At 41.9% G+C, this 18,057-nt stretch overlaps 1 protein-coding gene across 1 annotated transcript in view; it reads right to left on the bottom strand.

Annotated features, from left to right (window-relative positions):
- The window catches only part of Tnpo3 (transportin 3), a 74,107-nt gene that overhangs the window by 471 nt on the left and 55,579 nt on the right, over positions 1-18,057 (bottom strand). Inside the window, exons 17-22 of the mRNA XM_021164057.3 lie at positions 16,849-16,965; positions 14,958-15,052; positions 13,197-13,353; positions 12,832-12,999; positions 9,903-10,015; positions 1,244-1,341 (exon numbers count right to left, since the gene is read on the bottom strand). Coding sequence (XP_021019716.1) covers positions 1,281-1,341; positions 9,903-10,015; positions 12,832-12,999; positions 13,197-13,353; positions 14,958-15,052; positions 16,849-16,965 — 711 coding nt within the window. The 3' untranslated portion in view covers positions 1,244-1,280. The remainder of the gene's footprint in view (positions 1-1,243; positions 1,342-9,902; positions 10,016-12,831; positions 13,000-13,196; positions 13,354-14,957; positions 15,053-16,848; positions 16,966-18,057) is intronic.

Genomic DNA, 18,057 nt, shown 5'->3' with positions numbered 1-18,057 from the left:
TAACATTCACTTCGCTGAAACACTGCCTGCAGCATGGCTCCTGTGCAGAGCTGCAGGCACTCAGGATGATGGAAAGGTTGGGAGGAAGCCAACACAATGCAAAACCATCAGAAAAGCTCGACTTTAGTCTGTTAGTAAATACTGAGTTTTCATGTAAGATTTAATGCTGAAAGAACACTCTGTTTACTGACAATGGTTTAACAAGCACTGATCTAGACTCTATGGAAGAGTGCTACATAGACGTGCCATCTATTACAATGGCTAAAAGTGAGGATTCTGTTACCAGAACACCCGAATACCCTAGTTTCTAACTGCAACAAATTGTTAAACATCTTTGACCTTCGATTTTCTTCTCTGTAACTGAGTATAGTTAACAGAAAGCTGCAGAAGAGTCTCTTGGTTAACACACAAGGAATGGAACCTGACCTTAGTTAAGGGCTTGATGAACATTAGCTGTGAACATCTACAGTTGCCTGCACGCAAACCCCGACACCCTCAGATGATACCACTCATAAAGAGCCAGCATTTAGTACACTTCTGGGTGTGGTAAGAAGACACTACTGAACATCACCATGACCTATTAATGCACCTATTACAGAAACCACCAGTAAGTGCCACAGATTCTGAACATTGCCTATTAGGACAATAAATTCTCCTTAAGATGTTAAAGGCAGGCTTAGAGAACTACCTTTCTTTACTTAGAGTAGAGAACTACTTTCTTCACTACCACCCAGTCGGCACTCCTCTCCACACAAAGGAGCTTCCTCCTTTGCTTCAGATCAGAAGGGACAGCATGGAGAAAGTTGGCCATAAGAAGACAGCTGAAGGAACATCTCCCTGGCATTTCAATCATAAAAGCAGTAAGAATAAACTGCTTGCATATTGATTCTGGCAAGTCTGTCTGAGAAGAAACGTGTCAGGAATTATGGTCGCCATTGTTCTCAGCAAAGTAGCAGAGGCTAAAAGTACTGATGTGATTGTTCCCAAGCACATCAGAGCATCTGTGTGAAGATGTTTTTTGATGCACTCGACACCAGTTACCTTCTATGGGGTAGAAAATGGCATCCAGGTACACTGATGATCAGCTTGCTCTGACACGAGACAATTCAGGTGCTCAGTATTTCAGCCGCTGAGATAGCTGAACACTAAGTTCTTCCTTGATTTGAGCTATGGGCTTTAAACATATTCCCAGTCTCGAACCTCCCCAAGAGCCCAGAGAGAACCAGAAGTAGACACAACTCACCTGGATGACAGGCACAGAGCAGGAGTGTGAGCTTGAGCTATCGAAACAACCTGGTGAAGTCTCTCAAGGCCCAGCAAACTTGCTTACATTCCTCGGCACTAGAAGAGAAAAGGTGGATGGGTGGTTCTTGGCTAAAGACAGGAGAGCTAACATGCTGGGGAGACACACCAAAGAGGCTTCAAACTCTGCTGGAAATGACTTTCATCCACTCATGGCTCTGTGTGAGATCTTCCCAGAACTCAGGGCAAAAAGTAAGTATTATAAATGAAGATAATTATGTGCTTATTGGTTCTGAAGGAATGGGCTCGGAGACAAACTGTTTAGGGCTGATTTCTAGCTCTTGTGTTCTTGGGCAAGACACCAATCTCTGCCTTAGTCTCCTCATCTACTTAGATCTCCTTATCAACTTCATGTTACTCAGAGGATCAAACCCATTCCTATAAAACATTTATGACAAAGGGGCAGTGAGCAAAAGTGACTCAGAAGGTGTGAGTGTCTATAGTAATACCCGACATTCCTGACACCAGGAGAAGAAATCCAGATGCCCTCAAAGGAAGGATGGCCAGCAGGTCCCATAAGGCTCGGAACATTTAGTTCTGTGCGCATGGCTCACTTAGGTCCCGAGCTTTCCGTTTTCCTGCTGTGACAGATTCTGTTTACAAAGCCTTGTCTGGTAACTAGTCTGTCAGTCACTGATTTTCTAGCTGAACAGGCTGCTCAGGATTTCCTCTTGGGGGAGGAGGAGATAGAAAAGGGTTAACACACACAGAAATGGAGAATGAATAAGCAGAACCTGGTTCTCAGCGAATGCTGAGATGTCCAGTTATTATGGAAGTAATGCACATCTGACTCCATTTTTTCAAAGTTCCCTTTGTCTGAAACCCACTTAGAAACCAATTGAGAAATTTAATTCTTCTGGTTATCTACCTGACAGGCTAGCTAACTGAACTCCGGGCTAAGCAAAAGCAAATGGAAAAGGCACTTCCTCGCTCTCTCCTGACAAGGCCAGCCAATAGCCTAGAACTCAAACTTCCAAGAAAGCAGACTTGCAATCCTGTGCTGGTTAAACACCCGAGGGAGTAACTGTTAAGAGCTATCCAACAGAAAAGTGTCAAAATGCCTATCTACCAAATCATTCAACAAATATAAAGGTCCAAAATAATGATGAAAAACCTTGTCTGGGATTCCAGGAGTTGATGATAGGGTATTTTCTTTTAGGTTTTCCCCACCATAAATATGTAATGGATCAACTATACCCTCCATCTGAGCTATATCCCTGGTACTTAACAAGCTTTACTAACAATGCTACATTTTTGAGTCTATTTCTAAGTAAACCATGTACTAAATAAGGAAGCAGCCAAGTATGTGTGCAAGCTCATGCTATTCATGTTCCCACTGCCAGTATGGAGGGCAAGCAGCCTAGCACAGGCTGGTGTGTCGTGTGATATTACAAAGAACTAAGAGGCCCACGATTCATTTATTATCCTAATATCCTACATGTTTGAAATTGTACCCCTTTTGAGATCTTTACAATTAAACCTAGATGGACAAATACCCCCGTCTCTAGCCTCTTTTCTGAGAGTAAGAAGAAGAGCCCTGAAATTAAATTGTTGAGCGTGGTGGTGATTGCCCTTAGTCCCAATGCGTGTGAGGCAGAGACAGGAGGATCTCCATGAGTTTGAGGCTAGCCTTACCTACATAGCAAGTCCTAGGCCAGTCATGGCTACATAGGGAGACCCTGCCTCAAAAAACCAAAACCAACCAACCAACCAAACCCCCAAATAAGTTAAGTAAGTACATAGGATTCAAATATAAGAGAACTGTGGTGAATAGCAAAGTTAAGTGTTGTGGTTTAAGTAAGTCTGGCCCCTATAGGCTCATATAGTTCAATGCCTAACCACCAGTGGGTGGATCTGTTTGAAAGGATTAGAAGGATTAGGAGGCATGGCCTTGTGGGAGGAAGTGTGTTATGGGGTGAGGGTGGGGGCGAGCAATTTTGAGGTTTCAAAAATCCCATTCAAGGTCCAGGCTTTCTCTCCCTGCTGCCTGTGAATAAGGATGTAAAGTTCTCAGCTCCAGAGCCATGCCTGTATACATGCTACTATGCTCCCTGTGGTGTTTGAACAAGAATGTCCCCTATAGACTCATATACTTGAATGCTCACTATTTGAAAGGATGAGAAGAATTAAGAGCTGCGGCCTTGTTAGAGGAAGGGTGTCAGTGGGGATGGGCTCTGAGGTTTCAAAGCCCATGTCAAGTGCAGCATGTTTGCCTCTCTCTGCTTATGGATCAGGATGTAGAACTCTCAGCTGATTCTCCAGCACCATACCTGCTTACATAATGCCATTCTCCCCACCTCCATGATAATGAACTAACCTCTGAAACTGTAAGCCATCCAGCAAGTAAACGCTTTAAAAAAAAAAAAAAGAATTGTCTCGGTCATGGTGTCTTTTCGCAGCTATAGAGTAGTACCGGGGAGTGGGGCACTGCTGTGATAGGTGTAACCTTAGTTGGAAGGATATGGAAGACTCTGGGACTTGGAAGACGAAAATTGGTCGGACACTTTAAGCAGGGCTTACTGGGCCATCGTAGCAGGAATGTGGAAGACAGTTGAGAGAAATGTAGACTATGTCAGCGGGGCTCAAGAGGCTTCAGAGGAGGAGAGTATTAAATGGCCTAAAGACTGCTCTTGCGATACGTTGGTTAAGAATGGGTCTATTTTCTTCCCTTGTCCAAAAAAGTCTGCCTGAGATGAAATTGGGGAGTTTTGGATTATCAGCAAAATTACTATTGACTCTGTGAGGTGGTGATCAGTGGTCCCCCTTATGCAGAGGACAAAAGGGAGAAGCAGAAAGTGTAAAGGAGCGAAGTCCAGTGCTCAAGAGATAAAAGGTTTAAAGAAAAACCTGATGCTAAACGGAATAAAGGGAGTGGTGACCTCAGGACAAGAGCCCACCCAGCTAAGCTTCCAACCTGGGAAAAGAAATTAAAGAAAAGCTTTAGCACTGAAGGAAACCATCAACAGAAAGCTGATACAAATGCATTTGAATTAGGGAATCAATTACCAGCCCCAGCTAGCAACAGAACTTGGCAGCTTCAACCACCACTTTTGAGTCTAAAGCTGGATCTGGCTTTAGACTCAAGGATACAAGATGGGGTTGTGGAATCTTCCTCCTCAGTTAAGAAAAGCCATCGAGGCCGGGCATCTGTGAGGAGTGTCCCTGAGAGGCCACTGCTTGGGGCTGTGGAGGTGAAGCATGGAATGTGTTGGAGACCCCAAGATATTGGAGATGTCAGAGTCAGGTGATACCTGCTGAGGAAAACTGCTAACAGGGTCCACACCTGGAATCACGGAGGGGGGGGGGGGGCACTGGAGGGAGGGAGGGAGGGAGGGAGGGAGGGAGGGAGGGAGGGAGGGAGAATGGGAGGGAGAGTTTGCAATCAACTAAGCTAAAAGGAACTGGAGATCTGAAGAGTGCTTTGACATCTGACATGCAGATGAATAATTTGAGTTTGCCCAGCTGCTTTTTGGTCGCGCTTTAGTCCAGTATTTCCTCACAGTGCTCCTCTTCCTCCCTTCTGGAACAGTAATGCATATCCTGTGCCACTCAATTCTGTTAGTGTATGTGATCTGCCTTTTCATCTTGATTTTATGAGGGGTTACAGTTAAGAGACTGCCACGAGTCTCAGAAGAAATTCTGGACTTGTAAGCAGTCTATGAAGACTTGTCAACAGTTGGTGAAAGACTATGGGGACTTTAGAAGTTGAACTGAATGCATTTTTTTACACTATGATATGGTTAATAGGCCAATGGGGCCCACGTGATAATGGGCCTTCTGAAACTGTAAGCAAGTCCCAAATTAAATGCTTTTCTTTATATGAGTTCATTGATCAGAACAGTGACTATGACAGTAAGAGTGGCCTAGGTATCTAATTACCTCCACTTTTGTCCCCAATCCTACCAGTGACTGACCTATGTGGTCCAGCTAATTCTGAACTTAAATGTCCTTGGTGGGTAAGCCCACAAAAAAGCATCTTAAAAGTCAGTCCCTTTTCTTATCTCTGTTCTCACAGCACCGCAGCACTGACTAGTCTCTGGTCCCTGATTTTACTATTACTTTTCTAGGTTCCATTTTCTATATTCTAGTCCCATAATTCAAATTATTCTCTCAAATAAGTTTATGGTCACTCTTCCTCAAGATGTAATCCTTTTATCTGGTGTCTTGGTAGGTAATGACAACCTGAGCATCGAGATACTCCATCTGGTTTCTCGTTCCACTACCAACACTCTCCATGTTCAGCACCATTTTTTTTTTAGCTTTCACATGTCATGGTAGGCAGTCACAGTAAGATGGAAAAGTTGGAAATAATGGCAGGATTTCTTCTAGTCTTCATTAATCTGAGCTAGTGGCAGGTTACTATGTTTTTAGACTCAGCTTTCTTCAATTTGACCAACTTAAAAAGCTGGGGAATTAATTACTAACACCATTTGAAAAACAGGCTGAAACTTGCTACAATGAAGCTGAACCAGTTCACCCTCCCTGTTAAGGTGGCAAACAAAACAGCATGTTGAGGCAAGAGTTAGAGGACCTTAAAACCGAAAGGGAGACTGAGTCATGCACAGTTCAAGGGTTGCACACACTAGAGAATTACTAAGAGGTGAGCAATCCAAACCTCTTTTTAGCTCCATACAGCCTCTTAATATTTACACACACACACACACACACACACACACACAATCTGCCACAGCCTGCTCTGGGAGCTACAGAACTTGTTTGGCAATGAAGGTCAAGGCTACTTGGTTCAATCCCCTTCTCACTGATCAAGGATCAAGAATATGGTTATTCTCAATGTTGCTTTACTGAGGGCCTTTCCCTTGACCTTTTCTTGAATAAGAATGTTGCTTGTGACCTTGATCTCAGATGTATTCATTACTCTATTCATTATACACAAGCCCCATCAAGAGCATTTGGGCCTGTGGAGGCATATTCCAAAATGTGTGGGTGGCTTCTGTACAGTTGGCGAGAGACATGCCCGAGCTAGTTTTGCAAATAGGCAATGACATTCTGGAAGCTTCTTTTCCAAACAAACAAAAAAAAAGAGTTAACTTCACGGATCATCTATTACGTGTAGGAGCTTTGGGATACTGTTTGGCATCTGTTAATAGCCTTATGAGGTAGTACTAACCCTATTTGCAAATGAATTAGCTGAAATTAAAAGTAACAGCATAAAGGCAAGATTCAAACTGACAGTCTCTGCAAGATTCTCCCTAGGCTTCCAATTGCTTCAAGGATGTCAGAGTCAACAGATCATGGTTTCTGTTGACCAGTACATTCTAGCAAAGGGCAACAGAAGCAGTGAGAAGCAATTTTCAACTGAGACTGCATGAAGGCTACATACCACTCCCACAGGAAAGTATCTATGACAGAAAATCAAATCATTTCATAAGGTTACCCGAGTCCATAGATTCTTACCAGGGCAGGGAACCCCCACTTTGGATAAATGTACCACAAAAGCCAGTAACCATGCTAATTTTCAGCCATCCATGTAGGTTGATACAAAGTTAAAATATCAGTTCTAGGGCATGACTATTAGCAACTTAGTAAGCTACAAAATAACAGCACTCTTTCTCTTCTTTTTCCCAATTTTTAGTTAAAGACAAAAATCTCACATTATAGAATAGGCTGAGCTGAAACTACCTATGTAGCCCAGATTGGCCTTGAACTTAAATGATCCTCCTGCCTCAGCACCCCCACTCCCTTTTAAGCCCAAGTCTCATGTAGCTTAAGTTGGCCCTGAACTTCCTATGTGGATGAGGATACCTTAAATGTGTCACCTTTGTATTTCCATCTTCCCAGAGCTAGACTTACAGACATTAAGCCACCATACCCAGCTCAAAAGACTTGATGTTGTTAAGGTTGCCTTATCAGTAACACCCAAAGAAGCCTACTGGGTTAAGTGTAGTAATCATCAAGCCTGCGACTTTATTACAGAAAGTCAAGAAAGATTTCTATAATTTATATGGAATCTCAAGATACTCCAAGGATCCAAAACAGTCTTTAAAACGCACAAAAAATTGGAGGTCTCAAAATTCTGGATTTCAAAATTTATGATATTGCCACAGTAATCAAAATAGCACGATACTGATATAAAGCCATCTATAAATCAGTGAAGCAGAGAGCCTAGAAGCAAATCTTCATTTACTCCTAACAAAGTGCTAAGACCATTAAAAGAGAAGGCCCGGGCACTGTAAAGAAAACTGAAGTTGCCAAGCAGTGGTGGTGCATGCCTTAATCCCAGCACTTGGGAGGCAGATCTCTGTGAGTTTTCGGCCAGTCTGTTCTGCACAACAAGTCATAGGACATTCAGGGCTACACCAAGAAACTCTGTCTTGGAACAACAACAAAAGAACAATGAAAAACATTCCCTAACAAAGCTGAAGGAAGGGAGGAGGATAAATCTAATAATATAACTTCACACAAAACCTAGGGGGACTTTTTTTTTTTTTTTTTTAATAATTCTGGGTCTAGCAATTCTTGGGTAGGATAAAATCAAATATCTTGGTTAGGATAAACAAACATAAAATGAATAAATTAAACTATGTTAAAATTAAAACTTGAAGAACACAGCAAAACAAGTCAGCGACAGAATACTTGCAAGACACATGTAATATCCTAGGTTCTATCCCTAGCACTGCAAAGATTCAAACCTGAACATGCATGAACATGCATGTCTTCACTGGGCATCAAAGGACACAACCAACAGAGCTCAAAGATTCAAACCTGAACATGCATGTCTTCACTGGGCATCAAAGGACACAACCAACAGAGCTCAAAGGAATGAGAAGAGATCTCACTGCACATCTTGCATCTAGTAGGGATACAGAAGCAATTCCCCCAACCCAACAACACATAGCTGGGCATGATGCCTTACATCGTTAATCCTAGCAGAGAGGCCACAGTGGGAGGATCACCATGGCCAGTAAGCTGTAGCCAGCCTGTGTTACATAGTAGGATCTTGTCTCAAAAAAGTCAAAAATAATCACAAAAAGGTTTATGGGACTTAAGACAGTTTTTAAAGATACAAATATTCAATAAGCAAACGAAATACTAGCTCCTACTAGGTTTGAACTGCTGGAGTGGCTACTATCAAGAGCCAGGAGACACAGAGAAACTCTGTCTCAAAACAATCAAACAAAAGGCCCACAATAAAACACTTTGCTGGGTGGTGGTGGTGGCACATGCTTTTAATCCCAGTACTTGAGAGGCTGAGGCAGGTAGATCTCTGAGTTCCAGGCCACCCTGGTCTACAGAGTTCTAGTACTGCCAGAGCTACACAGAAAAACCCTGCCTTGGTGAAAAATAAAATTACTTTTAGTAATATCATTATTATTGTTGTTATTATTATTAGTAGTGCTGGGATTAAAGGTCTTTGTCGCTACACTGGGCTCACATCTTCATGTTTTAGGAGGTATGTGTAAAAACAGCATCCATGTTTATAGCAATGTTTTTTTATACCAGCATGGTTCACAGTAGACAAGAAGAGAAGCAATGTGCACTAACAAAAAAATAAAACGGGTATATACACTCACAATGGCTGAGGTTAATTGTTAGCTTGACAGGCTCTAGAATCACCTGAGACAACTCTCTGGGCATATGTGTAAAGTTTTTAAGCTGGGTTAACCAAAGTGGGGAAACCCACCCTAAATGTGGCTGAATACAAAAGAAAACCAGCTAAATACCAGCATTCAACTCTTTCTGCTTCCTGACTGCAAGTGAAATATACCCAGCTTCGCCGCCTCAGGCTCCTACACCATAACTTTCCTTCCAGGTTCCAGAGCTATGATTAGTTTGTGAGCTGCCTAGGATGGAGCTACGGTTTTAACTTGCTCTAGAAGAGCAGCAAACATTCTTCTAGATCCCCAGCCTTTTAAAGTACACAGTGTACTCTCATCCTGGCCCTTCCTGTTGTCTCTGCTTCCTGGCCACCACGAGGTAAGCAACTCTGTTCTCCTATGTCCGTCCAACATGATGTTCCTTCCTCATTGTGGACAAAAGTAAAGTAAAATAAAGGTGCGTGTCACCTTGCCTGGCTCGTACAACTTCTCATCTAGCACATGTATTTCTTTTTTGGTGACTATTCACTAGTGTAGACATCTGATGAATTACTTCACCATTCTCTATTGGTGGATAGTTACTGTATTTCCAGGTTTCTTCCCCTGACACTATCGACCTTGCCACACAGCACTGCACCACCCATACATACACATACAGTAAAATCAAAGAGTAGAAGCCTGTGCTTAACACTTAGCCAAGATTTTAAAAGTTCTACCTACCAGAGAAAGGTTAACAGTTATAAACTACAAAGGAAGATACTGCCATGATGTTCCCTGTCTCTCTGTCCTTCTCTGTACCCCCTCTATCTCTGCCTCTACTCCCTTCTTAAGCCCCATAATAAACTTCATTTTATACTAAAAAAAAGTTATTGCCATGAATACTATGTGGAAACCACAAAGCATGTGCACGCGCATACACAGAGCATGGTGGTGTTGCTATCCATTGACATTCTATGCCAACTGAGGGAACTCAAATCTAAGCAGACACGTTTTCTACATAACACAGCCACTGTCTTCTATTCACAAGGCCCCAGGATCACTCACCTAGTGACTTGCTTGTGGAAATCTGTAAGTTGTTTATGTGTCACTGTGACAGCTCCCACTGTTGTCTCTTTTGGCAAACCTTTCAAGGAATTCTCGAGCCACCGACAGAAAGTCTGTATAGAGAAATTGAACGAGAGTTTTAAGATTACTTATCTTGCTCCCTAAAGATACCAACCAACTCCACAGAGTTCCCTTTAGTTGGACTAAATAAAATTAACAAACTACTATCTTAGGCCTTCAGACATTCTTGAGTTGAGGAACTCTGCAAATGCAGATCTAGCTTCTCTCCAGAGAGGCACAAGGCAGCCATATCTTCCAAGTGAAGCCTCTTCAGGATCAGACTCTTGGTCTATTCCTAAAACTGCTGTGTACCAGAAAACTCTTGAGCTTAAAGGCCAAAAGCAATTCAAAGTAAATATCTGGACACCAGAGAGACCAAGGAAAACAGAGATGGTAAGAAAGGTGGTGCTAGCATGTTCCTGCTCTAACTTTGAGAAGACTGGAAGAACTAAGAAAAGATCAAATCAAAGGGTAAAGACCTGAAGGAACACTTGTGGGTGTTATAGACAAGCCGGATAGGTATCATTGGAAATATGGATGAGTGTCCCACAGTGTATGGCCTAATTTATTGTATGTGTATGTATGGGTGGGTATTTTGCCTACATACATGTCTGTGTAACACATGAGCACAGTGCTCTATGGGGCCAGAAAAGGGTGTCAGATCCCCTGGAACTAGAATTACAGATGAGCTACCATGTGGATACTGGGAATTAAACCCAGGCCCTCTGGAAGAACAGCCAGGGTTCTTAACTGCTGAGCCATCTCTCTAGCTTAGATTTAAAATAGTGAGAACAAGTCAGGCACAGAGACCCATGTCATTAATCCCAGCACTTGGAAGATAGATGCAGGAGAATTGAGAAATTCTGACAAAGTTGTGTAACATAGGGAATTCCAGACTAGCCTGGACTATATAGTCAGATCCTGTCTTAAGAAAAATAAATTAAATCTCAACAACACACACACACTGACACACATACACACCTTACTCACACTGTCTCTGTGACAGGGCCTAAACATAAACCTTTGGCTGCCCTGAAACCCTCTATACAATTAGGCTGGCCTCAAACCTCTAAGTGATCCTCCTGCCTCTGGCTCCTAAGTGCTGAGATTAGCTGGGATTACAGGTGTGTGTAATTATGTACCTGTATTATTTATTTTATTTTTGTTTTTTCTTTTTCCAAGACAAGGTCTCTCTGTATAGCCCTGGCTGTCCTGGAACTCACTCTGTAGACCAGGCTGGCCTCGAACTCAGAAAGCAGCCTGCCTTTGCTTCCCAAGTGCTGGGATTAAAGGCATGCCCCACCACTGCCTGGCTATTTTTTGGTTTTTCAAGACAGGGTTTCTCTTGTAGCCCTGGATGTCCTGAATCTCAGAAATATGCTTGCCTCTGCCTCCTGGATGCTGGGATTAAAGGCATTTGTCACCATAGAAAAATAAAGAATTTGGAATTCAATGTTTTGGTTTTTTTTCCTTTATAAGTCTTCATAATGGTACCATGGCCTAAATGGACCTCTTACTTGGGGTATCTCTATGTATGTATGTATGTATGTATGTATGTATGTATGTATGTATCTATCTATCTATCTATCTATCTATCTATCTATCTATCTATCTTTTGCTACTAGTGTAAATTGTGATAACATGCTAAAATTTCATAGTTAACTAAATTTGACTTGCCTAAACCATGCATTTAAAAAGTTCCTTTAAACCATGGCTATATTGGTAGTGATCACACAGAAACACTTTGTCATCTACACACACTCACACACACACACCCTTTATATTTGTTCTATTACTTCCTGGGAAGAGTCATAGATGTGTGATAGATCTGGGTCAGTTGATATAGAAAGCATACATATGAGTTAATATACATATGATATGACTTTAGACTCCAGTTTCCTTGTACTGTCTGTCTCTGAACATATACACTGAGCAAATAATAATGGCAACTATAGGTACCATTATGTATTTTTATTATTTACTTATTGGTTCTGGAAGACAGTTTTATGTATACTTTCCTAAATGGCTTACATATTAACATTAAAATTATAAATCATATTTTTTCAAAAATAACTCATAGGTTATTATGCTGTGTCACTATGCTTAGGGTTCTGACATGATAGCTGCAGAGATGACTCTGGTTTGGTTCCCAGCACTCACTCACACAGCAGCCCAGTTCCAAGGGAATTAACGCCCTCTTCAGACTTCTACTGCAGGTACTAGACACATGTGTTGTTTATATACGTGCAGGAATTCACATATACCCATGAAATAAAAATAAATTAAAACTTTTTACGTAATATACACAGTAACATTTATGACTATGTGGCTAGTATTGAAATCACTTGAAGAAAGAGAAGGTCAGCTGTCTGTACTTTTTAAATATTCAACTGGAAAAAGGACACGGTCAAATAGACCCAAAGGGGAACTCAATCCAGGTGTATATACTGTGGTTTACTTTTAATATTTGTATTCACTAATGTAGAGTCCACTACAGATTCCAGAGTGACTGTACACTGAATAATCTAACTGGATATAACTAATATGCAGGTATCTCTCACAAATGTACAGATTTCCCACAGACTAGACACAAGTGAGTGAGCCCAAAGCCTGGAACTTACTTCTGGTGATATACATTATGAACCTCACAGCAATGACAAGACAAACTTTCAAGAACCCCATGATGAAATAATTACTGGCTTTCTATGGGCTCCTTTACTTTGAAATGGAGCTTAGCAATATATTTGGTTCCAAGAACATACACAGTATAGCTGGTTCAAAGTTAGGGCAATTTCAAGGAAGCAAAGCTTATTAGGCTTGGGACCTATAGAATAGATCTATAAGGTATCTACCTTATGAAGAGCCTTACCGGTCTGTCAACCTGCATGATCTCCCAGAGCACTTCAGCCACGTCGGGTAGGGTGTAGGGGGGAAGACAAAAGCAGCATGTGTGGAGCAGCTGGCTGACAAGTTGCTGGCCAAGCTGGCTCATCACCTGTCCAATTAGTTCCTTCCGCAATTCAAAATCTTCTTCATGCTGTAAGAAAACAGGTAACTAGAAGTAAAGATGGCTGAATGTTCCTTTGTACAGCCTACAGCACTTGACAGATACATGAGATCTACAAGTCAGTAACTTGATGATCAGTGGCCGATCCCTTATAGGTCAACTAAAACAAATCAAGAACACAAACAAGAGAAAAGGCCATGGAGTAGAAAAGGTATGTTTATACTCACATCATTGGCTACTCCTGTGTGGATGAGGTCTCGCAGGAATCTCATGACACTGGAATTGGCATCTCGGTGGTCCAAGGTGGTTGATGCAATGGCCCACTGTAAGATTGGGATGACAACCTGGCTCCTCAGCAAGGTGACAGGGCTTCGCTGAATAAATCTAGTATGTGAGAGGAGATTAGGTATTAACAACAAGATTAGGCTACAAAAGCTGGCTGCTAGGAATAATAGGGAAGGAGGCTAAAATAGACCACTGAATACTTTTAATAACATTATAATGGTAAGTAGTCATTGGACCCTTCTGAAAACCCAGAATGTACAACATCAAAAGTGAATCCCAATGTCCACCCTAGACTTTGATTTCAATAATACATAAATGTGGGAGAATGAATTTTAATAAATGGGCCACTCTGGAAGAGTGTGTGTGTGTGTGTGTACATACTGGGGCAACAAAACGAACAGATAAACCTTTTCACTGAATTGTGCTGTGAACTCTTATTTATAAAAAGGTGTTGGGGGCAGTGAAATGGTTAATCTCAATTTCAACTCAATGAGATCTATAATCACCTGGGAGACAGGATTCTGGGCATTCCTGTGAGGGATTATCTTGATTAGGTTAACTGAGGTGGGAAGACCCACACACTGTGGGTGGCACCACTCTTTGGGTTGGGATCTTGGGCTGCATAAAAAGGAGAAAGTCATCTAAGCACGAATTCACTGCTCTCTGCTATGTGTCATGGATGCAGTGAGACCAGCTGCTTCAAGCTCCTACTGCTCTAACTTCCCCTCCATGACAGACTATAACAAACTGTATGCAAAATACACCCTTTCTTCCTTCGTCTGCTTGCCAGGGGGAGCGTGATTAAGATAGTCAGAGCAAGCTGGGCACGGTGGTGCACAACTTTAATTCCAGCAAGCAGATCTCAGCTAGCCTGGTCTGCACAGTGAAGTTTTAGGCCAGTCAGGGACACACAGAGAGACCCTGTCTTTAAACAAACCAACCAATCAACAACAAACTCGGCACTTATTGGTTATAAGATATGATTTTATATGAGGGATGAACAGCTTCTCCAAGAAGTAGTTAGAAAGAAGTGAAGTCATGAGATACTACTGGGAATGATCTGGGTGTGCTGCCTCGTCTATGTCAACTTGACACAAGCTAGAGACCTCAGAAGAAGGAGTCGCAACTCAGAAAATGCCTCCATAAGATCAAGCTGTAGGCAAACCTGTAGAGCATTTTCTTAATTAGTGACTGATGTTGGAGGGCCCAGCCTATGGAGGGTGGGGCCATCCCTTGCCTAACAGTCCTGGGATCTATAAGAAAGCAAGCTGAACAAGCCATGAAAGGCAAGTCAATGAGCATTTCTCTACATTAACGTCTGCCCTCGCACTGCTTTTGATAATGAACTGTGCTATGGAACGTCTTCTCCAAGTTGCTTTTGGTCATGGTGTTTCATCACAGCAATGGTACCCCTAAGACATTAAGCACTATGTTTTATTTCATTTGATGGTGAGTTTTGAGCCCAGAGTTTTCAATGACACATTTCTAGCCCGCCTAAATACATTCTTATCTTGTGAATATTCCTTTCCTCTGCTCCCACCCAATACCTCCATTCTGTACTGACAAAAAGATTATGAATCACTAATACACTTTTCCCAATGACCTCATTTAATAGGAAAATAATAACAAAATGCCAGATGTCAAAGTGAAGGAGTAACAAGGGATGAGCAATTAACATAAAAAGTCTTGTTCTTCGGACTTACCGGGTGGCTAACCTGAATAGGTCATCTACAGTGTCAGGGTGATTTTGGAGGCCATTCTGCTGTTCTAGGAGCTGAAAGGTGGGGATGCATAGCGCCTAGAATGGAACAGTAATTTCAAAACAAATGCTTATACATAAATGTCACACTATTCAGACTTGCCAAACACTACAGCAAATACAAAGAGTAGAAGAAGCACAATGACAAGACCTTAGTAATGAGTAAATTAGGGGAAGAGAACCCTTGCCTCATTCATAAAACACATTCTTGTGTTTTTTAAAAGAAACAAAACCAAAACCAGAAAAGGTTCCCGAATCAGGGCCTGAAGAAGGAGACACCTCAGTGGGGAAGAGCATTTGCTATGCACACATGAGGAACTGAGTCTGGGTCTCCTTTACCTGAATTGGCGGGCACAGACAAGCAGATCCTAAGCGCTTCCTAGCCAGCCAGACTTGTGGGAAAAGTGAGCTTCTGTTTCAGTGAGAGGCCCTGTCTCAAGGCAACAGACAGAGATCTACTCTGGTCTCCAAATGTGTGCTCCAGTGCACACACCTACACATGCAAGCATGTGTGCACATAGTGATATGTATACCACACACACAACACACATTGTACACACACAACACACTTCAGAAAGAGATGAAAAGTACAGCTTTCAGTTGATCATAGCAAACAGACTGAATCACTGACTGACAATGATTGTGTCCAGTCTCCCCTTTTAAGATCTATTTATTTTAGACTATGGTATCAAAGAACTCCTGAAACTGGAGTCACAGTATACCCAGGTTGGTCTCAAAAAGTCACAGTAATCCTCTTGCTTCAGCTTCCTTAAAGAGATTACAGCCATGAGCTGTCTGTCATGTTTGAGTACTTCATAGACTTTCTCAAAGCTTGTCTGTATGGATGTGAAGGTGCTAGTCAGATGGCGACCTAAGTTAGGTGTGCATCCTCACTTTCCACCTTGTCTGTGATGGAGTCTCTTTTTCTGCTTGCACAAACCATCCTGTTCTGAGATCTTCAATTCCCACAGGACCACTGCATGAGATCACAGATGTCTGCACTAATGTGTCTGGCAGGAAATACAAATGTATGCTACTGCTTTTATTACTTGGGACCTGAGAATTGAAATTCAAGTCCCTGTGCCTTTGAGAAAATATTTTGTTATGTAGCTCAGACTGGCTTCCAACTCACAAAATGCCTCACAAAATGAGACACCATACTTGGCAAAGAAATGAAAACTTAAAGTTTTTTCCTTCCAAAGCATTTATGTGTATTGAGTGTTTTGTCTGCATGTTCTGTATGTACACCCTCCATGTCTTTGGAGGTCAGATCTATAGATGGCTGTAAGCCATGTGGATGTTGGCAACCAAACTCAGGTCCTCTGAAAGAACAGCAAGTGCTCTTACCCTCTGGGCCATCTCTTAAGCCCAGCATTAGTAAAGATGCTGTACATATGCACTAGATGTAGTCTAGTCACCAAACCCGATATCTGAGTTTGATCTTCTGACCTACGTGATGGAAGGAGAGAACCAAATCCTACAAGTTGTCTTCTGACTTCCACACTCTGAGGTGGTATGTTTGCCCCACAACCCAGCAAATGTAGGAAGAAATGAAAAGGCCAGACACAGTGGTGAAGGCTTGTAATCCTAATACTTAGAAGGTAGAGGCAAGAAGATCTCTGGATTTAAGACCAATCTGGTCTACAGAGTAGTTCCAGGCAGACAGTGAGACCCTGTCTAAAATAAATAAATAGAAAGAAGAGAAACAATCACCAAGTGTCTATCTCCCTGATATTAGAAAATCAACATGCTGTGCTTGTGACAGGAATAAAGAAGACACAACAAAGGCATCCATGTCCTCAAGGCCTGGCCTGTTCTCTCCAAGGACAACACACCTGGAGCATGTCTAATAACCCCTGCCGACAGCCTTCTTCCATGCCGTACTCATCCACAAGGATACTGCCAAGGTAGAGGAAACAGGAATGCTGATGTACATGGTACACATTCACCATCTGCAACAAGAAATCACCCAATCAACTTCATGCCTCACCCTTCACAAAATATCTGAAGTACAAGAATCAGTCTCCAAGAAGAAATTCAGATAGGGCTTTTCTCTTAAAGGCAAAGTAGTACATTTTGTTGGAACACATTGTGAAACACAAGGATCTATTTCTTAACTTTCAAGTTTTCTCTTTAAAGACTTCTTTCGGGCTGGTGAGATGGCTCAGTGGGTAAGAGCACCCGACTGCTCTTCCGAAGGTCCGGAGTTCAAATCCCAGCAACCACATGGTGGCTCACAACCATCCGTAATGAGATCTGACTCCCTCTTCTGGAGTGTCTGAAGACAGCTACAGTGAACTTACATATAATAAATAAATAAATCTTTAAAAAAAAAAAAAAGACTTCTTTCATGCCTTTGACCGGTTTCCTTCCAAAGACAAAGAAGTGTCAAATACTTCAACTACAAGCAATTTAGGACATAGAGTAGTATTTCCAAAACAGTCTTACTATCTAGGATTAAAGTTATATGCCACCATGCCCAGCCCTGTTTTCTTTTGTATAAGTGTAGGTCTTTCTGGATTAGTCAATCTTCTAACCCTAATTTGACAGTAGTACAGCACAAAATGCCCACCCAACAACCATAAAGTTTAAATGTACTATTCTAACACTGATGGGTTAACATCAACACAAGCTACTTAATGATCTAAGGTTAAGTGTCTCATACAGGTCTAAATATTACTATTCAGTAAATCATACCATCACAATTACTTGCCAATCTTAAAAGAATCAAGTGTGACTGGGGAGATTATTCATGGATAAAGTACAATCGTTAGGAGCAGAGTTCAGAACCCTAGAATCCATGTAAAAGTTGGGCAGGTATGGCAGCCACCAGTATTTCCAACACTTGGGAGGCAGAGACAGGGCACCCCTGAAGCAAGCTAGCTAGAATAGCCAGCTAGGATAAAGGAGAAACCCCAACTCAATAATAAAAGTAGAGATCAATTGAGGAAGGCACTCTTTGTTAACTCTAGACAGCACTCCCACTACACACATGCATGTCTACTACACACTTGGGGAAAAAAAAGAGAATCAAAATTATTTTT

Source organism: Mus caroli, unplaced genomic scaffold, assembly GCF_978045245.1.
Source record: "Mus caroli unplaced genomic scaffold, Mus_caroli_1 scaffold_7, whole genome shotgun sequence".
NCBI classification, from domain to species: domain Eukaryota; kingdom Metazoa; phylum Chordata; class Mammalia; order Rodentia; family Muridae; genus Mus; species Mus caroli.
This window is presented reverse-complemented; position numbering and strand designations above follow the sequence as displayed.